General features: G+C 36.7%; 1 protein-coding gene across 1 annotated transcript in view; it reads left to right on the top strand.

The window, feature by feature from the left end:
• RNGTT (RNA guanylyltransferase and 5'-phosphatase) overlaps window positions 1-22,401 on the top strand; it is a 170,675-nt gene that overhangs the window by 101,943 nt on the left and 46,331 nt on the right. The window contains exon 13 of the mRNA XM_064707516.1: window positions 4,928-5,028. Coding sequence (XP_064563586.1) covers window positions 4,928-5,028 — 101 coding nt within the window. The remainder of the gene's footprint in view (window positions 1-4,927; window positions 5,029-22,401) is intronic.

The raw sequence follows: 22,401 nt of genomic DNA, 5'->3' as shown, positions 1-22,401 counted from the left end.
TTTAGGCTGAAGTCACTCAGCCTTCCAGGTGGGTGTCTTCATGGTGAGTCAACACCACCCCACACCCCAGACTGCCTGCCCAGAATGCAGTCCCAGAAACTAACCCCGCTCTTCCTCCTACAAAATTCTAAGCAGAAACATCTATTGCATGTGAAAGCAGCTATTTGGAGTTAAAGTTTATCCTCCTTATGGGCATCTGATATCTCCATTGTCCAGGCTTTCAGCTTTCTGCTGTGCCATCCATTGAATACAAATGCTGACACATGGCTTTAGGCAAATCCCAAACCTGTATATGAGGCTATCTGCAACTGACCAGAAATGTGTCAGCAAAAGTTAAGATAAGAGAACCTGAGGCTTTGAGGGCCATTCTCTTGATCTGATGGGAGATGAGAAGAGAGTGGCCCCCTCTTTGGGCAGCTGTGGAGGAAGGAGGGAACTAGACTTAGTACTCTGGGACAGAACAGGGGATTGAGGTTCAACATGACCAACAACCCATAACTGTACCCTGCAGTGCTAAAATGGTTCTAACAAAACCCTCATATTGGTTTGACTGGACCCACTTGTGCCTATGGAATTGAGTCTGAGGTGAGAAATCAATGGGTTTAGTAGCCTGAGAGGGATGCCAGAGGATGTGCTTTCTGTTGAGTTGTCTTCAGCGATGATTATTCATCCCAGGGCATTGGATGTGCACCTGAGTTTTAGGGTCATTTTGCAAATGTGCACGGGGCACATTTGCAATGCTACTTCTGACATATCTGTTGTCCTGATCTTCATCTTCTTCATGAAAGTAAGAAGGGCCTGAGGTTTTGCCAGGAGAGAATGGCCACAGAAGATAGGGCATTTATATAACTACTACTACTACTGAAAAGATAGAAGAAATGTTGGGGAGATGGTGAGTGGATGTAAAAAAGATGTAAAAAAATGTAGAAATTGGAGAGCTTAGGGTTCATAGCCAACTGAAGGCACTGACACCCTTATTTCTGTGAAGCAGCAGTTCAGGATGTTGCAGGGTACCTTTACAGCTTAGGTTTGTTTGTGCTTTGTAGTGCAAGGTAGCAATGCAGTGGAATGGCCTTTGCCTTGGCCTCTGGTGTCTGTACTTTGGAGTGAAGGGCATTAGATGTGTCCTGAAGGGAAAATTCAAATTTGGTGTTACATTAATGGAATCCAGTTTGTGTGCACCTGAGCTGCCAAGCTATCACAACTAAAATATAGTAAATAGGAACAACTGGGGCATTTATTGTGAATGTTCGTTGTTTTTGCAAACAAAAATGCACCCAATATGGCTGCTAAAAGAACAAGCAAACAAAGATAGACACAGTTTTGCTGAATAATTTAGACTGGAAGAGACTCCAGGAGGTCACCTAGTTCCAATCCTTTAAAACTATTTGAGATAGTTTCTGATTTGTCAATGTACCTTTTTGGTGTGGAGTTCTAATTTTTGTGCTTAGACTAGGTTGACAGGTTTCAGATTGAAGCATGAACCTTGTTTTTGAGATGACAGGGGATCTGATATGTTTTAGAAGTAGTCATGTACATAGATATTTGTTGGGGAGTGGTGATGAGGATATCATTGCTATGAATGCTATATTTAAAATGCTAGGGTGTAGTTCGATCTCAAACAGATTGCTTCACATTTTGGTTTGGAATTAAAATAAAGAGTAACTTCACGCACAACAGGTCTGCAGTACTCAGTGATTCATCTAAGGTGAAGTTTCCATGCATTTAACAAGTAAAATTCTTGTTTGGCTTCAGCTCATATTTAAAGAATTTGATTTAGCACTTAGCATTCAAACTCAATAACTTTTTAGTGCTGTCTTATGTGTTTGGACTCACCTGTTAAAAATTAATCTTTCTTAGGGATTATTAATATGGCTTTTGAATGAATTCTCCTTTTGAGCCAGACTTCTGTGAACTTCTGTCTTTCATGGTAGCAGAAGAAGTTGGGGGAGGCCAGGGAGGACCTGCATAAATTGTTCCTTGTATGAGCATTGAATTCTGATGGCTTCTTTAAGGCTTTGTAACTTTGAAAGATAGCTGTAGTTTACCTGTTACCTTTACCAGGTGTTTGGTATCAACAAATTGCTGTGAAGTGAGAAGTCTGTTGTTTGACAGTGGTCAAAACTAAATGTAATAGTCAAAAGTATATAAAAGGGTATATTTATTGTTAATGCTTTCTAAGTGAGATATTTTTGACTAACTTGAGGTGTGCTAGAGATAATTTTTTTATTAATAGAATAAAATTTTTATTTGAGTCTTGTCTCATGCTATGCTGGTTCTCAAGGTAAAAAAAAAAATCTCCATCTTAATGAGCAAATCCTCCCCCATTCCCTTCAAGTTAATTTTAAATTTGAGTCAAAACTGTAGTTCACACAGTGTAATTACAGGTTTGCAGATATATTCTGTCAAAGCATTGCTTTTCATTACTATCTTGGAATAGTTGTTCCTGTCTCTTATGATATTGGTTTCTTACTAACTTTTAGTAGAATATAACTTGTCAGTCTATGAAAAAGAGTTTGAAAAAATTGGATAGTAGATGCTATGTGAAAAATCTACGTTAGTACCTAAGCATGTAAGGTAGAAAATACAATACCAGTTTTAAAAAAATGAAGGTGGTTAGGTATGGTTGAAGATCAGGAAATAGGTATGGTGGAAGATCAGGAAATAAATAATTCCTGTAAGCTTGTTATCTGGACTGGACAAAGGAATAGAAACTATAAGGAATATAGCAGTTGGTATCTAGGTGAACATGATTTATATAGTTGGTGAAAAGTACATACCTTTTTGGAAGGAACATTATGTCTCTCCCGCAAAGGGTTCAAAATGCATTTAAGTAATTTAAGTAAGGATTATGTGGTTTTTCTTGTTAAGATTTCCAGAAAGCCTATTGTCAAAATTTTCTTGAAAAAACCTAAAGTAATGTGAGACTTAAAAAGTTCTTGCAGAGGTATCTAATTGGTTACTTTTATAAAGTAGGAGTGAAGGGATGGGGTACTGTTCAGTCCTCACAAGGGAAGGGAGCCACCTGTACTTCGTGTTAGCAAGCAGGAAAACTGGATGAACCATTCTATGATGTTTTCTTGATAGATCAGCAAGGGCTGGTCCTAAATGTGGAGAAATATAGTAAGCTCTTACAAGACTGGGTGGCTGAATGGTAAAAGAGTGCATAAACTTTTATGTAGGTAAATGTAGAGTAATGAATGTGGAAAAAGAATTTGTAACAGTACATATAAAATGATAGCCTCTGAGCTGAGTGCATTTCTGTGCATATAGAGGCAAATGAAACTATGATGTGCATGGAAACAATGGGTTTGATTGTTAAGCATCTTTCTTAGTACGAGCCCTGGGAAGTGCAAGTCTTCAAAAACAACAAAAACTTGTTCAAAAAGCCAAAAGATAGTGATTTTATTCCTGCAAGGTAATCAGGCTGTGCTTGAAAGGTGGTGTCACGGGCTTTTACGGCTGATTGGGGTTTACATGATCTTACTGGGGGCCTATCTATGCTCCTGCAGAGAAACTGAAAATAACTAAATATCTAGGAATCACATTTGAATCATATCCACATCAGGAAGTCTCTGAGCTTCAAAATGGATAGTTTCTCAAGGAGTAGTAATAGAAAATATCATATATAATGGCCTTGCTTTTCATCTTCCCTGAGCACATGCTGTCAGCTGTTGTCAGAGTCAGGATACAAGAGCTCTAGTGAGGAAGGTTGTTTTTATTAGATCAGATGTAGCTTTTCCTCAGAATTTCAATGCTGTGACTCAGGGAGGTTGGTCCATCCTTTTTTGCATCATTAAGAATTAAATTACCATATTTTCATCAAGAAATGGTAGGTAAGGTACTCTGCATTTGTTTTGGAAGGAGTAACTTTACATTCTTCCATCAGAAAACAGAAAATTAATTTGCTTTTCTCGTTTTAGATCTAGAACTGTTATGTTTGTCATCAGTAAAGTCTGTATTTTGAAAATATTTTGCACAGCATAAGTGCAGTGTGGTGCTGATGACTGTTCTGTTACCAAAAGACAGTGGACATTCTTGGTTAGTTTTATTTTTCATATAAAATGGCTTAAATTTTCTCACTATATAAATAAGGAAGTAAATTTTCTCATTCTGTGCATTTACAGATTATTCTTTTGCCCTATTCACGTTAAGTCAGATTTTTTCCATTGCTATGAAGGATATTCGGTAAGGAAGGGGTCAACAAGTTAATTCTCACTGATAGCTGAGGATGAACAAAATGGCAGCTTAGTAAATAAAAGCAAATTATAGCAGAGACCATGAGAAACTAAAGCTCTAATTTAATAGAAAATTGTTCCTATCAACTTGTGGTTCAAATGTGTACCCTCTCTCTTTAGCAAGAGATGCTCTCTTATTTATGTTCTGGTATATCATTATGTTCTTTAATCTTTACATAACTTAAATTCCTTTGCTATGAAAGAACATGTTTCTGATGAGTCTTTTTGAGAGCTGGCAGTATGATGGCTTTTGCCTTTTTTGTGTTTTGTCAGCCAACAGCATGGATAACAAAAGTATTTTTCACTAAATAGTTCCAAAACATTGAGATTACTTTAAATTTGTTTTTTCTGTATGTCCTATGAGTGTTTTTGTTTCTTTCTCTGCTGTCTTATTTTCTTTTTTGAAATTTTCCATTAGCCAGAGAGAGATAATGAAGTATGCTAATTTTTATTTCCATTCTCAGCTTTTTATTATATGCAATGGCAGAGCTTCAGTGCCAAGCAGTTTTTAAAGGGAGAAGCAAAGTAGTGAAGCACAGCTACCTCCATGATAATGGTATTCGTTTTTTCAGTCATTGACTATTGTTATTCATTAGAGACAGCTAATAGAGTCTGAAAGGCTGAATTGTTACTTTTAAAACCAGTGAAAACCAATAAGCATAATTAAACTGCATTTTAATTTACTTCAGAAATACAAGCCTGGTCGATGTGATGATATTTTGAAATGGAAGCCACCCAGCCTGAACTCAGTTGATTTTCGTCTAAAGATAACAAGAATTGGTGGAGAGGGGTATGTAATCTCTTCCCTTTTTAAATCTGTAGCACTTGTGTGAATGTCCCTTAGCAGTTAATTTGTCCTCTGATATTTCTTGACACTTCCTGGGGCTAAGCCTTTCTATATTCTCTAGAACTTGTTCATTCAAAATATAAGCAACTGTTGTAATGAGTGTTGTACTGAAAACAATGGCAGATGTTTATATTATGAATTTATTCATTCTTAAATTAAGTTTCTTCAAATTTCTGAAAAAAGTCCCATTTGGGTTTGGCAGTATGTTTTTGAGAGTAGTCAGGCTGTATTAGCTTAAATTCCTAAAACATTTTTCATTGATTTTAGACAAAATGATAACAACCAAAGCTTTCTTCTACTTTAGAATTGTGCACAATGACAAACAGTATTTGTTTTCTTAGAGAAAAACAAAGCCTGACATTTTTACTTGTTAGTAAACAAGTAAAATTGGTATTGGATTCTTTGGTATTGTCTTTAAAAACTTTAAAATCTTAATCAAAACCAGTGAGTTTTAATGGCAGAAGACATGAAGATCTTTACATTGGTCCTATGATTTGCCTGGTTCAGTCACTGCACTATTAAATAGGGGTTATTTCCATGTTTAGTTGTGCTGGGGAGGGGAAGGGAAAGAGAAAGACTGAATCTCTAGATTAAGCTTGCTTTGTAAAAAGTTTTTGGTTAAAATGAAATTAATGATTTTTAGGTTGCTTAGTGTTTTAACATCTGGGACTCATTTCAATTGATGGTGTGAAATACTGTCATTTGGCTTTTCTTTTTCTTGGTGCCACAGGCAACTCAATATGATTAAACAATTAATTCAGATATTGCTTGCATATTCCAGGGTGCTAATAATGGCCCATTTAACTTTCAGACATCTGCATGTCACATTAATAAAAACATTTGGTGAATAGAGATAATCTTAAGGATATGGGGTTTTTATGCAAAATATACTCAGCTGATAAGTTCTCAGTGTTTCATGAGATCAGAATTATTGGTTCAAATTTTTGTGTTTGAAAATGTAAATCTTCAGTGACAACGTAACTATTTCAGAGAATAACAGAAATACTTCATTTTACTTCAGATTATCAGCTCATTACAACATTTTATGTTTGTTTGCAATTTATTTAAGTCACAGGATAATGTAATATGAAAGATTTATGTAAAAGTTCTTTTAAAAATAGCCCATTGTTTGATAGAAAGGTTATTTTTATGAGAGTATTCTTATGACTTCTGCTGGAGTTTACACATATACAGTACTAGTATGTTATTCAGAAACAAAATGCAACACATTTTTCATTTCATATTAATGAAGGAGTATTGGTTGATTAGTTATCTCTGATTTCAGACACCTAACTGTCAGTGCTGTTGTGTTATATTTAATATATTACATCACAGACTATTTGATTGGAACATGAAAAGGTTATAAAATATGAGCCAGCAAAAACGCTATTTCTAAAACGTTAGTAGCAGTTAATAACAAATTTTTAAAGAATGGCTGGTCCATTGTAGAACTGAAATAACTTTCTAGCATTTAGAAAAGTTCTATCATGTTTCAGCTATGTGAAAATGAAAGCAGTTCTTGTATTATGGAAATAATTACTTGAATTACTCTGTAAATAATGTAATATTTAAATATGTCAGTGTTTATGCTGCTCTTACATGCATACAGAAAAATCCTAGAAATCTGATATTTCATAAATAAAGTACAGTTCTTGCAGGTAAGTTTTATTCCATCATACATGATAATTGACTGCTACTAAGTGCATTCATCCAAAAATAAAATTTAATGAAGTATGGGGCAGAAAATAATAGCTTAGCACTCGTGGGAGAGAGGTATTTATATTAAATAATGTCCTATGAAATAGTAGCTTCTGCTCAGTGAAACACAAACTGTGAATGAAATACTCCTGGTTTGTCTGCTTCAGTTGTTACTTTGGGTAAAATCTAAAGTCATTCAAAGAAACTTTGGAATAAAACAGGTTTTATTTACTTTGGAATAAACCAGAGTTTTAAAAGAATCTTCTTCAACTTTAGACTGCATAAAGACAGTTCCTGAGTTCTGAGCACTAACTAAAATTGTTTGATTTGATGAACTGAGTGTCTTGCTACTGCAGTTCTAATGTGACAGCGTTGGGCTTCCTGCTTCCTTCCACCACACTGAGATTAAAAGCAAACATTGATATAGGTTTCAACTTTTTAGATAAAGAAATTTTTCTTCTTCAGTAATAGAAATTACAGCACTACAGAATGGGTAAGGTTAGGAGGGGATGACAGTGAGTTGGTCATCTGGTCCAACCTCCCAGCTCAAGCAGTTATCCTAGAGCTCATGGCACAGGGTTGCATCCAGACGGTTCTTGGGTATGTTCAGTGAAGGAGACTCCACCAACTCTCTGGGCAATCCATTCCAGTGCTTGGTCACTCACATAGCCAAGAAGTTCTTCCTCTTGTTCAGATGGAACATCAGTTCCAGTTCCTTCCTGTGCTTCAGTTTCTGCCCATTGTCTCTTGTCCTATTTCTTGGCATGACCAAGAAAAGCCTGGCTCCAACCTCTGATTTCTCCCTCTGGATACCTACAGACATTGAAGAGGACCCCTCTCAGTCTTCTCTTCTCAAGGCTGAACAGGCCCAGCTCCCTCAGCCTTTCCTTGTAAGAGAGATGCTCCAGTCTCTCAGTCATGCTTGTAGCCCTGCACTGGACCTTCTCCAGGAACTCCAGGTCTCTCTTGTACTGAGGAGCCCAGAACTGGACACAGCACTCCAGATGTGGCCTTACAAGGGCACACTAGAGGGGCAGATTCACCTCCCCCAGCCTCCTGGCAATGCTGTTCCTAATGCACCCCATGATACCACTGGCCTTCTTGGCCACAAGGGCACTGCTGGCTCATGGACAGCTTGCTTGTACTCCAGCAGAAGCCCCAGCTCCTTCTCTGCAGAGCTGGCTTCCAGCAGATCAGCCCTGTAGTGGCTGGCACATGGGGTTATTCCTCCCCACATGCAGGACCATGCACATTTCCCTTGACAAATTTTAGAAAGTTCCTCTCTGCCTCTCTCTCCAGCCTGCTGAGGTCCTTCTGAAGGGCTGCAAAGCCCTCTGGGGTATCAGCCATTCCTGCAGCTTTGTGTCATCAGTGAACTTGCAGAGGAGGCCTCTGCCCCTCCATCCAAGTCATGGAGGAGTAAACTGAACAATACCAGGCCCACTTCTCAACCTTGGGGGACACCACTAGTGACAGGGCGCCACTGATCACAAACCTCTGGGATCTGCCATTCAGCCAGTGAATCCGTTGGGCATTTGACAGCAGATGTATGAAGTACTGGTACAGAATTTACAGTAGTTGCACATTGTTTTGACACAGATGGGCAAACAGCTTCTGCAGAAATAGAAGGCATGCCTTTGTATTGATCTCTTACAGACAAATAAGGAGCCCAAGTTAAAATATTGACCTCAAATACATAACAGCTTGAAACAATGTGAACAGGAATTGTCTGTAATTTCCAAGTCCTCTGTTCTGGTTTTCAGGTTCATCTCTTAATCTAGAAATGCAGACATAACTTGTGCTGCAGTTGTGTGTGATCTTATCACAGTTTACAGCCTGGGCAGCAGTGTTAAAAACTGAACCAAATCATGAAGCTATAACCATGCAGCCCTTGCATTTATAGTTCCCTGCTCACTCAAATAGTGAAAAAAAAACCCCATATAGGAGCATTATTTATTCAGTAGCATGAGATTGGAGTTCTGTCAGCTGTTGGACATGTCTTTTAGATAGCATATGTAATTGAGATCCTGAACAATTGTAAACAATCTTGTGCATTTTTCATCTGAATAAAGGAGTTACCTCTGGGGAGTTTGCCAGATTTTAGTCAGTGTGATTATTTTCCATCTATGTAAATTCCCCTGTGCTTTGAGTTGAGCATTTTCCTCCATAGATCAGTTTGCAATAGAAGTGTTAACTGCAAAATAGCTGCTGTTTCACCCCAGATGTAGTCCCGTTACGGATGAATGACCAATTGCTTTTATCTGGGCTTCAGTTATTTCATTCTTGATATGATATTGGAGGGAGTTTTGCCATTGAATTTAAAAAGATTGGTCTTATGATCTGTGAAGTACTTTTAGAATAAGCCTGATAAAGATGAAGACTGCGTAACAAAGAATAAACATAAAGAAAAATGATACTATTGCATCCCAAAGAAAGGCAGGGTTTCTGTAACCTCAGTGACCTAATACTGACACTCCTGTTCAGTGCACATATTTGAAAGAAATTGCATTATTGCACCTTAGTGAGTTACATCTTATCAGCTGAGCCTTGGTAATTGTCTCCTGTGTATTATCATTGTCCAGCCTTTCCAAGCATCAGGATGATGGTTAAATTAACTCTTTTTGTGTTGTATTTGCAAGAATTTCAGCTTGTGCTCTCTCTCAATCTCTTCTCATTACATCAGTATAGTTAGTCCTAGTTAAAAATAACCCACCAAAACCCCCTAACACAAAACCCCTGCAATAACAACCAACAGCTCATTAAATCATTTAAACAAGATAGTACTTTGTTGTTTGTCTTTTGTGAAACAAGCAGTTGAACTGAAAAGCCCTTACATTACATGTGTTTTAAAAAGACTGACCTGCTTCCCAGCACTTCTCTTTCTTTCAGGTTTATTAGAACAATGGTCTCAAGTATACCTTGTGTTTTCTTAAATTATGATGATGTTCATGAAAAAATAAGAGGGTCTCAGGCACTTTAACTGCTTTTCCTAATGACCTACAAGTTAAATAATCTTAAAAATAGAGAATGTGAAGGATATTTATTTGCTGTGTGCAGATTCTCACTTACATTGCAGGGAAGACTGCTTTTAAATAGCAGAGATGCTTTTTCTCAAAATGTCTGGCTGTATGAATATTTCTTAAAAAGCCAAAAAACCCCGAACTAACTCTGAGCCTTACTTAAATGTCACAAATATCGACTGAAAATGTCACATAGTACCATGTTTCTGGTAGCTTCCATAACCAGAATTTCTTAAATGTTCATGCTTCCTTTTACAGATTTTTAATTAGCCTTTGCAAATCCCTTAATTTTATCTGTATCAGACTGCTAAAATCAAATTACAAGCAAATTTTTGGCTTTATTTGCTTTGAATTAATATCTTACTGGGTCAATTTGATACCATTTCACATCACAATATAATATAAATTTTATCTAGTACCTTGAAGTATTAGATAAAAATCATCAAGGGTTTTACTCATCTTTGAAGTTGTACTCCTCTAAAAAAAGTAGTAATTTGAAGTAGACATGAACTATTTATTAGTGTTAAGTTTGTAATTTTTTATTGTATCCATTATTAACTAGACTGTACAGGGAAAACCCCAAACAGTTTTTAGGCAAAGTTCTGTTTAGCTTGGACATTGTCAAGTAATAAAAAAATGGAAGATAAAATACAATTCATTCAAGGATAGTGGGGATATCCTTGGATCCACTGGAAATTCCAAACCAACAACCACATATAGATGCCATACTACAGGCGAGTGGATGTCTTTTTTTTAGAAGTGGTATTTTCCTTTTTGTTTCATAAATTAAAAAGGACTGGGGGAGAAGAAGAGCTGCAACTGGTTCAAAATGGCTGTGATATTCTTGATTTGCTCACATATAGTTATGTTTCTATTCTTTTTATAAGCTAGTCTTTTTCACTCTTCTGCTTTAAAAAAAAATTAGTAACTGGCTGAAAAACCGTATGAGTTAATTGAATCAGCTAAGATAGCAGAACTAATGGGATAGTTTGCATGCCCTGGGTGTTGGTGCTCCTTCCTCTCTTCCCATTCCCACTTTTATGTGATACTAAAGTTGTTAGTTTGGGCTGTGAAATCTTTGCCTTCTCACCTGTTTGCAGAATGTCCATTATCAAAGAGCACAGACTCGTTCTTATATGTGCCATCCATCACAGAAAGGGGCTTTTACAAGTAAATACCCTGGGGATAAAAACAGTAATCCCATGTTCCTCTGGTCTCCAAAGACCACAGTCAGTGTTGGGGCTGTATTGCTGTTGGGTAGAGTGGAGTTATGAAGCAGAATGCAGATGAAGTTGTGCAACAATGATGAAATAAGTAAGGACAAGATGTTGCAGATAGAGGCAGAGATGTGCCATGTGAGGATGGCAGCAGGCTGAGTGCAGGTTTGAATGTGTTAAGTGTGTTTATGGCTGTACTGTTGTTAGAGGAAGCGTGCATGCTGTGGAATTGGTTACTTTTTGTGGAAATGTGAGAGTTACTAGTGGAAGTAAAGGAGTAATTTGATTAGATATTACCTTCAGGCATTCAGCTGTTACTAGAGTTGACTTTCTGAAGAGGAAATGCAGGGGCATGGTTGTGCCAACAGATTGAAGAGGATGTAATGTGTAGAAAGAGCAATGCAGTGGCACAGGAAGGAGAAGCCCAAATGCCACCATGGTAGAAATGTGCATGTGCAGCTGCAACATTGGCATTGCAAAGGAAACTGGTAGACAGACATTTTAGCCAAGTGCTATGCTGTAAATATGTATGCTATATTGCTTATGTTAGGATACTTAAAATCTTTTTGTAAAGCTTCAGGCTTTAAAAACTATTTTCAAAGTAAATCTTTGAATCTAACCTCTATTTATACCTCTGGTACACTGAATAAAATCTTGTACCTTCCACAACTAATACTCAGGATGCTCTCAGAATTTCTAATGTTGTATTTCAAAAATGAAGTCAGTCTCATCTTTTTATATGTTCAAGTGGCAGTCTTGGGCAATCTCCATCTGTCAGATAATTATTCTACTTCAGCTACTCATTTCTCCAGATTTTTAAAAGCTTTGCCTCATATCATCCTAAAATTATCTATATGCTAGCAAATTGGAATGTAAATGTAGTCTCGTATGTTTTACAGACCCTGTTCCCTTTTCTTGAAATAGCTGCTGCCTTAAAGTAGTCTTTCCAGTTGCTTGTGTCAGTTATCATCATGTTATCCACTCTGTTAAGATCCATTTCTATCTCTTGAGTGAGATGAAGAAAACCATCTCCAAAATTTTCATACCTCCCATGTATTTCTCTCTTCTAATTTACATTTGGATAGATATTTATTCCTATTTGTCCCTGTACCTTAGATTCCTTGCTACTTGTGAATGTGGAAATGGAGGGCTGATGCCACCCCCAACTAAACTACTGTAAAGTGGTATAATCTGAGAAGAGTGAGAGAAGCAGGCAGTGAAGAAATTATATTGGACTTCAGAATGATTTGCTTTGGATTTTCATGTAATAGAGGTAGAAACCCGTGTCAGGTCCCTTTGAACTGCAGAGAGGCTCAGAACAGCTGGTTGATCTTCAAGAACAGCTTCCTCAAATGCACAAGGATGTACTCTTCCCTGTGCAGGAAGACAAGCAGGTGTGGCAAACAGGTACAGCTTGCTCGAATGGGGAATTCCTAAGTCAACTCACCCAAACAATGAAATGTATGGAGTCTGTAAATAGTGACAGACCTCCATGAAGAATGTAACAACAGTGTTGGGTGTAGAGAGAAGGATGTAGGAAAGGCAAAACTGCACTGGACTTGAAGCTAAGTCTCTGGTGTCTGTAGGTACCTTGTTAATGGGAGGGAAGGAAATGGTGTGATGCTGATGCAGCACTAGACAGTGGAAAAGATGCAAAAATGCTGAGGGTACACACTGCAGCCTTTGCTTTGGTAAGGTCTGTTCTCAGGCTTTTGGGGTCCCTGAATCTCATGGCAGAGTGCAGGGAAGTTGAACTTAGGGACTACTTAGGCAAACTGGAGCTCGGGATACTGGAAGACAAAACTTTGAAACTGGAGTGAGAGTTAGCCCTTAGAGCAAAAGGCAGTCAATTAATGTGATAGCTGGGCTGCAGTAGAGTAGATGATTCTCCAATTCTATTTGGCATTTGTGAGACTGCATTTGGAGTACTTGTCTTGTTTTGGGCTCCCCAAATTGAGAAAGACATTGATGCACTGGAGCAAGTTCAGTGGAGTGCCTCCAAGTCTGTGCGGGGATTGGGGAACATGGCATACACAGAAAGGCTGAGAGAACTGGGTTTCCTCTGTCCAAATAAGAGAAGGCTGTGTAATACTTAACTGCTGTTTACTACTCCCTAACAGCAGGTGATAGATAGGATGAAGCCACATTGCTCTGAGATTGATGTTGAAAAAAAGGCAGGCAAAGGACACCAATTGTAGAAGGTCAAGAGGAGAAACAGCGTGATGAAAGTCAAACACTGTAGTAGGCTGGCAAGTTGTGGAGTCTCCATCTTTGGAAGCATTCAGAAGTTAATTAGATGCGCCTGTGAGTATACCCTGATATAACTTGGAAGCTGACCCAGTCCTGAGCTTCAGACAGATGACATGTAATAGTCCTTGCCAATCAGACTTATTCTAAGATAATTTGCAGATCAGATGTTAAATATTTTGCAAATAACATGGAACTGTTAGACTCTTAAACTAATATGTATTTTAAACATTTTTGTTTTTTTTTCTTTATGCTTTCTTTACTGTAAATAGAGATTTTACAGTACTTAGAGTAAGAATATTTATTGTACATATATTTAATTTGCAAATTGTGTGATTGTCCTTTTTGAGAAGATTTGTGAGTTGCAAAGTAAAATAACATACAATTTTTATAAAGAGGGATTTGATATTGATCTATGTTATACACTGTAAAGGTTTGCCACTGTTAAGGTTTGCATAATTTAAAAGCCATCTGATTTACATAGAAAAAAAAGTTCATCTTCCTGTTGCTATAGCTTGAAATAGATATGCTGCTCTCAAACTTACTGGAACTCAGTTGTGAGCATATTTTTTTTCCATCAGTGCATATAATTTTTTTTTAAATTATAGGACTTATTAGAGAGTATTTGTGAACATCTTGTTCAAAGTGCTTTACATGGATTTTAGAAATTGGCGTGAGCTTCTTAGAAATGCATTTTTTCTGCATTTTTACATGTAGTGACTATTTGGTCATTTTCAGACAAGGGGTATTTTCTAGATTTTTAAATATGTCATGAATGGTACTTTAACTCAGAATATTTTTTTCTCCATTAATTGTTTACAATACAAATTAATATTCAGTTGTTTGCTTTGGTTTTTTTTTTTTTTTTTTTGTGGTATGTGTTTGTGGTTTTAATTTGTTGCTTAATGAGATTTTATTGTCTGTTTTCTTGAGTTTACAGATCTATACATCTGAAACTATTCAGATAGGAGCATTAATATAGGATTATTACAGGTCTGAAAAATAAGTGTTTTTCCTGGTGTTTGAAATTAAAGAATTGTGGGAATGAATCCAGAGGAGGCTCCAAAGTTGATCAGAGGGCTGGAGTACCTCTCCTACAAAGACAGGCTGAGGTTTTGGCTTGTTCAGCCTGGAGAGGGGTTGTTTACAAGGGCCTGTAGTGATACGACAAAGGGGAGTGGCTTTAAATTGAAAAAGGGCAGATTTAGGCTAAGTGTTTGGAAGAAATTCTTAGCTGTGGGAGTGGTGAGGCACTGGAATACCCAGAGGAACTGTGGATGCCCCATCCCTGATGCTGTTCAAGACCAGGTTGGATGGGACTTGGAGCCACCTGGTCTAGTGGAAGGTGGTCCCTGTGGCGGGGAGTGGAACTTGATGATCTTGAAGGTCCCTTCCAACCCAAACCATTCTGTGATTCTATGAAACATGCATTTAAAAGGGAAAAAACCTCAGCTCAAATGACTCCTTTGCCTTCTGTGGTGTAGCTCAAAGAAGGAAAAAGAAATTATCACCTTGGTAGAGTAGAGCAAACAGTCTGGACAGAAAACGATATTGTACATATATTTACTCTTCATTGGTGTCACTCTGAGCATTTTATTACTTAATTTTCTGACAACACCAAACTCAGAAATCATAAAAGAACAGATACAAGTACTAAATAATTAATATATTAAAGATAAAAATAATTCATGACAGTCGTAGCTCCAAGACTACCATTCAGTTTGCTCTGATACCATCAGAATGTTTTGAAATTGGTTTAGGAATTAGAAGCCTAGCTTTTTGTGTCTTACTGAATTCACAAGTAGTTTGGAATCAGCAAAATGTGTCAACAAAATAAATGACCCTGATGCAGATTGTTTGCATTTCTGCCATAAGTGTTATCAATATGGTATGCATGCCACTGTGGGCTTCTGAAATACAGGGAGATTATCAGCAGTTTCACCTTCCCTCGTTGATAGCAAAGAGAAATTCTTGGTACATGTGCTTATCTTACAACTTCAGAAACATTAGAAAAGAAACCTACTTAACCCTTTTTCAGGATAATTATCTAGTATCTCTGGTTTTGGGGGCATTCAAGATGTGATGATTGACTTAAACAAACTATGTACGTGTAGAATGAGTTTTTAAAAATTAGCATTTTAAGGGACATTTTCATTTTGAGGAAATAAATTGGATTTTTGATATCTGTTTAATGACTTGGGATGTGCCATAGGTTTGGTAATTCACATTTGCTGTCCTTTTAACTAACACCCAGCTTGTAGCTTTTTTTTTTTCTGGCGAAAGATGCTTGTCCTGTTATAGAAGCACATTAAAATCAGTGAGGCTATGGGTGCATGTATCTGTCAGTGGGAGATCAGTTTGCATAATCAGGGCCTAACAAGTCAGTGGTAGTGGAGAATGCATGTTGTTACCTGAGTGATAGGGAAGAGAACAGTAATGGTGTGTATGGAGCATGTGCACATATTGTACTTTGAGTGGGAATTTGTAAAAAGCATTTAATAGTTTTCAGTAGAGTTTTGGGTCAATCTGACAACATGTCCTCTTGCTAGAGGATCTTAAAAAGGCCAAAGTTCCTTATTTTCATTGTTTTTATGCTTGTTGTCTTTTTACAAAGCAGTCATGACAGTGGATGTGAAGTACAAGCATGTTTTGGTACTGAATTCTATTCTGAAATCAAGGCTTTTATCTTAAACAAAAGAAAGATATGTACATCACAGAAGCTGCATGCTTTTTAGCATCATTGTATAGAAGAAAAATAAGCCTTTATTTTAACTCTGAAACCCAGATTTCCAAAAGTGTAAGCTGGTTCAGCTTCATATGAGATGAATCAGAATTTTAAATTTATATACATACCTATATGCATATGTGTATCTGCACACACAGGTCACAGGCTGTTACATTTTACATTGTAAAATTAATAACAAGCAAAAATGTAAAGGAATCCTGTTGTTTGTTATGAATCAAAGCAACTCTTTTGTTTTCTTCTTCATGTTAACATAGGGAAACCCTATCTACCTTTTATCACACTTCTTAATTTTAAAGCTTATTTATTTTATTAAATCGGGTTTTTCTCTTATTAATTTTTTGCCCTCTTCATACAAATAAATTTCTTAACTGGACATTCTCCACTTCTTTTTCATACTTTATTAAGGAGGCTTTCAGTGCCTTGGTTTTGTGCTTTTAAGCTGGGTAATCGAATGGTTCTTTACCTGTACTCCACCAACCAGTGTTCCATGGCTTATAAATCACCTAACAGTGACATTTATATATGTGAAAATACAAACGTATGTGAAGTATTTGGGGGTGTGGGGAGGAATGTTAGAGACAGTTCTAATGTTTTTAAAAGATTAATAGCAACATTATTCTTTTGCCAGTCATCCTATCTGTTGTCAGCCCTCCAGCCTCTAAGAAGTATATGGTAAGAAGCTTTTGTTATGGAGTTTTAGTCAGGTTGTTATTACATTCCCTCAAAAACAATGCATGTATCTGTATCAGTTTTCAAGATGGGAAAATGAATGATGAAGTGGAGAGAAAACTCTCTCAGGACAGCATGGTGTGTTGGGAAGAAAAGGACAGTCCTCAGCTGTACCCAGCAGATGGCATTTTTCCCCCTTATAACAACTAAATCTTTTCAAAGCTATAATCTTTGGCTATTTTCATGCTTAAAGCCTTTTCTTCACAAAGTATCAAAAGATTGCATTGTGACCAAATATTTATCAGTGGATTATAAATTAAATCTCATGTATATATCTCTAAGCATAGGATAGAGAAGGTTGGATTGAGAGGAGTGAAACAGGATAGTGAATTTGATTATTTTATCTTTTTGCTTCTCAATGGGAAAATGTCAAAACCATCATTTTGCTCAGATGTTTATAAAAACGCTTCAATCTTTTGCTGAATGTTAAAGCATCAAATATCAAATTATCAGAATTTTAGTCTTTTTTTCTCAGGAATACAGAATTCTACTTGAAAGAGAATATTCAGTTGCAGGAAATCTCTGGATTTGTGGAATAGATTAAGACCGTTTCAGAAGTGAATTGGATATCTCCTAATGAAGGATCTGATCTGAAAGGGAAGATTTCCTATGGACTTGGCTAACTCTCCTCAACTAAGTATCGTTAACATTCTGACTTCTTAATTTGCAATTAAAATGATCTGAGCACAGTTCTACTCAGGACTGACTGTTGATCATTCTGGTCTCATTCAAGAAGAGAAGCAGAAATTGCTGGAGTCCCACTGAGCAGAATGTTTGCAGTTGGTTTCTGCACAATGCTCACTTTTTAAAAAATCTTCATACGTTTCTTGTGTGTTAAGAAAATTGCATTTCAAGAGGTGAATTCTTTATTATGATAAACTGGAATAATTTTCTGGTTTTAGGAGAGGCAATGGTATGGCATGCAAATGCATTCTTCCAGCTAAAATAGGCTATAAACACAGCTTGTTTTAACAGCAGAAGTATTAAGCTTCAGTTATTTGAATTATGTCACCAAAACGAAATGTTCAAAGCTGGTCATTTTTCTCTTTTGCTCAGCCATTTAATAACATATGATTAATGGTTTCTGCATAGTGATAATTTCTCTGTTGTTTACTTTAGTTTTGCTGTCATATTAAAAGTAAGAGGAAACTATTACACAACTTACGTTTTTTTATGTATCATATGCCAGGTTTTTTTTGTAATATTCAGATACATGCAGTATGTAGAAATTTTCCATGTGTTTTCTGAAGATGATATCGTGCCTTTTTCAGAGATTAAGTTAAGTTTTTTATGTTATTTGGCTGGCAAATTTTGTGTTTTGATAGTGTCTCTATGGGCAAAAGGCATGCCTATGTCCAGACTGTGGCAAGAGGAGGGGGCATTGTTTTAGACTTGTAAAACACTTTCATTTGAGTGAAAGTAAATTGATCCCATGTATTTAAAGCATGGTATAACCTGTACCAATTACTTAAAAACTTGACAAGTTTACTGGACAAGCCTGAGGAAGAGCTAGGAACCCTATTGACTGCAGAAAAGAACTAATATTGAAATTATACAGTGCTGGCTGTTCCCCTGCTTTCCCCTGTATAGACTGAGGCTTATTCACTTCCCCAAGGATTTTGTACAATATTTGGTCCAAAAGTATTTGTTGCTGAAAGTTGAGTTATGAAACTGATGACTCCTCTAAAATGAAAATTTAATGCAAAAAGATTTTTAAACAGTCTAGGAATGCATAGCATAAAGATGTTATAGATGTAGACTTTGCACAGTTGCTTCTCTTTTGTGGTTTTTTAGCAGGTTATTATTTAAACAGTGTGATCTAGTTATGTACTCTTGTTTAGTGATATGTCTTCTTATTAAGAAGGAATATCTCTGTTATTGCTCAACTTGAATTATTACTTTCATTCACTAAATTTGACTTCATATAAATTTCTTGCAAGACAAAATGCATAGATTTCTGACAGAAGGGCAAAAATTTGGTAATTATTTAAAGTTAATTCCTATGATGTAATAGCTCCAGAATCACATATTGTTTTTTTATTTAACTTTAAAAAATCAAATGGATTTCTGAACATCTAAAACAGCAGTTCTGTCAACAGAGAAGCTGGTGGCAGTTTTATTTGGTTTCTTTTGACAAAGCCTTATTCTCAAGTTTAATTAATAAGGGGACCTGAAAAGTCAGAAATACTGAAGTTATGGAATGATATTAGCAGTGGGAAAGGTGAGTGGCTGGAAGAAGCTGGGTGGAGGAAACCTAATTCTAGTGAGCTTCCCTTTCTACCCTCATTTTAGGTAATCTGTTATTTATTTGTGGGTACCTGTGGTAGCTTTCTACTCAAGTTTGATATCAGTAAACAAAACTAACAGTAAGAACATCCCAATCCCCATAACTCTGAGTTTCTCTAGATACTAACCAGTTTTCTATATAAGGCAAGACCACTGATAAACTTAGACAAAGGTGGGGTTTATTAAAAGTGGAGAAAGTGAAAGTATAATGAGGGGAATAACCATCATTTCAACTGCAGTACAGACAGACTAACTTGGATTTACAGAAATGGCTGGGATATTGGGACAGTTGCAGAAAATCTGCTTGTACCATATGTGCAAGCTTGAGAAAGTTGAGAGTTGCAAAGTTCTTACTCATAAGCTCTCAAATGTAAGACTGAACACTCTTGCCTCCTTCAGACTATTTTAGCCTGGTCATCTTCATAACAACTTCATGAACAAGAATTCTCTAGCTTCTCCAAAAACCCTTCTTGCATTCTGATCCTAAGGAAAACAATTTAATTTTCCCTTTTCTTAGTTTTCAAATGTCAAATACAGTAATTATGTTCTTTCTTAGCTTCGAGTGATTTATATCTGAATTAAGTGCCTGTTTGCTCTTTGATAATAAATTTTCTCTGCCATAATAACAAGGTAGTATTGAATGTAACTTCAAAAAAGGAGTGATAAAGATTTCTCTGAAGGAACAATTGAAACTTGATTTTGCAGTATTTGTATTAGTTGTCTGATTGATATTCTTTTACTGCTTCAGGAATGTGTTTGCATATAACATCAACTTAGAGGTAATTATTTTTCTGTGCATTTTAAATCAATCATGGATAAGACTTCTTCCAGTGTAAATGCCAGGTACAAAAAATTAAAGCAATATTCTGAATTTGGAATTAAATATTTAGACAAAAAAAAAGTAGAATTGCATGAACTGTCAGTGTAATCCCATTGTCACTAATCTGTGCATGTAAAATGTAGCAGAGGAATGTCCAAAAGAAATGGAATTCTTCCACCAAGAGTTGACTCCTGGGGCTGTACTGGGGCAGAGCACAGAACCAGAGCACAGATCTCTGTAGTAGCTGAGTAAACAGAGTAACTTTGACCACTCCTAAATTGCACTTCTTTTAAGAAACAAGGTTGTAAAAGAAGATATGGGGCACACAGCTCTTAGGTTTCCTAGCTGATATAAAACTTGACAGCAGGGATGTGTTAAAATGCAGGTTTCCCATCATCTATTACAGTAATATGTGCTCTGCCAGTCTGTCCTTTTCTCTCTTCTGTGCCTTCTCATTACTGTGTCACTGTTCCCAGATAGATTCAATTTTGTGTTCCTGCTGAAGTTTTATTCATTTGCCTTTACTTCTCTCACCCATATTCGCATGTGAGTCTTCAGGGTTGGTTTCCCAGTAAAGGTGATTATCTTTTTTTTCTGCTACTACTCCAAAGTGATTAAAGTCCTGGTTAAAATGCATAGAATTTCCATGAAATAGCTGAAATTTCATTCCTGTATGCCAATTGATAAGTTTTTCTCTTTGATGGTCTGAAGATGTAGCTGGTATATAGGGAAGGCCAATTGCTTATGTTTTGTTATGCTTATCATAGATATATTAAAAAATAGCCAAATTTCTAGACATCAAAGTCTTTCTTCATACTTGAGATTAACTTGCATGTTCCATCCTTGTTTTTTCTGACTTAGCCTAAGAAAACATACTGTTTTTTCATAGAGACTGTCCTACCTTAAATCAAACCTGAATAAAGTTCACAATTTTTATAATGAATATTGTGAATTTTTTTTTCCTGTAATACCAGTAGATAGTTGCAGTCAGCTATATTACTTTAAAATGCTTATTATCCATGCAGGTACCTTAAAAAACGCAATGAGTATTTTCTGCATGAAAAACTAAAATATACTAAACATGTTGCACTGATTTTTTAAGCAAGCTTTTTTTAGCAAGGGTAAATTATAGTCCAAGAGGACATGCAAAATTGCTTGGAGTAAAAAAATTGTGTTGGAGGCAGACTGTGAAATGGAAAAAACGCCCCTGCTTTACTGTACATTTGTTAATGAATAACTTAATAATTTACGTTACATAAATCTTCTCAGAAAGATGTGAAAGAAGAGACAAAGCAGGTCATCCTGATACCAGTTAAATCAGTGGTTATCAACCAGGGTCTGGAAGTAATCAATTTTTTGTCCTATGCAGTTTGCATTTAATCATAATTGCTCTTTCACTTGTGCTCTACATAATAAAAATTAATCATTCAGTACAGTAAATGAAAAGATGCTCTCTTTCTGTAATAATAACACAGAAATTTTAATAAAGAATTCATTTTTCCCCCACAGTTTATAGAAAAGATACATTTCTGCAAGTTGCTTATCACACAGACTTCAGCTTATTTGGCTTTTTTAGAGAGTGTGTCACAAAATTGAATAATAATTTTAAATAAAGTCTAAAAAGCTGGCATTGGAAAAGAAGAATACTGATAGCATATGAAGAGCTTGCAAAATGGTTGTATTGGGCAAAATATTTTTTAGAAGCAGCTCCTTAAGATGGAGCCTCCTGGTCCTCTTCCTCGCACAGGGAGGTGGCACTGGCTGCATGGGGCATTCTCAGGGTGTGAGTTCAGGTGTGACCGTGTGCCAAGTGCCTGCCTAGTGCCCGCTGTGGGTTCAGTGGCTGCCTCAGTTTAAACTGGAGTGGAGATCAAGGCTGCTCAGGAGAAACTGGAACAGTAGCTGTGAACCTTGGAGCTGTGTGTGGGGCAGAGGCATCTCAGAAGGGGTTTTTTGTTCCTAATCCTGTCTGCCTTCCATTTCTTAGCATTGTTCAAGCTGCCATCGTCCCAGTGCATTCCCACTCCCCTCCTGGTGGCTCCGGTAAAAGTAGGCTTCCCCTCTTAATTTGGGAGTTGGGGTAAAAGGTCAGAGGGGGGTGGAATGTACTAAGAGGACATAGCCATCTTTACAAGTCTGTAGAAAACAAAACCAAGGAGCAGATGAACATTCGAGTGAGAAATAATGGAAAGATAGAGAAATGGATAAAGGGGTTACTGAAGGGGATGTGTCACTTCTGATACAGAGAAGTGATTTCCCTTATAGAGAAAGGAGCTTTGTGGGTCAGGATACAATTTTTTTTTTAAGCAGAGTAACACACTAGAAACACAGAGCAGCTTTCCTGCAAATGTCTTGTAGATTATGGATGCAATAACGAGTATCACAGTGTTGTTAGTTGATATTACACAATAGTCCTTTATTTTGTCACACCCAGGAAAGCTACATTGCTTAATATTTCAGAATATGGAATACTACATTTATGTCTCTTACTACCTGAAGAATTTCTGTAAAAGAAATTTCATTTGTAAGTTTGTGTGTGACTATGCTGAGGGA

This window comes from Zonotrichia leucophrys, chromosome 3 (assembly GCF_028769735.1).
Source record: "Zonotrichia leucophrys gambelii isolate GWCS_2022_RI chromosome 3, RI_Zleu_2.0, whole genome shotgun sequence".
In the NCBI taxonomy this organism is placed as follows: domain Eukaryota; kingdom Metazoa; phylum Chordata; class Aves; order Passeriformes; family Passerellidae; genus Zonotrichia; species Zonotrichia leucophrys.
This window is presented reverse-complemented; position numbering and strand designations above follow the sequence as displayed.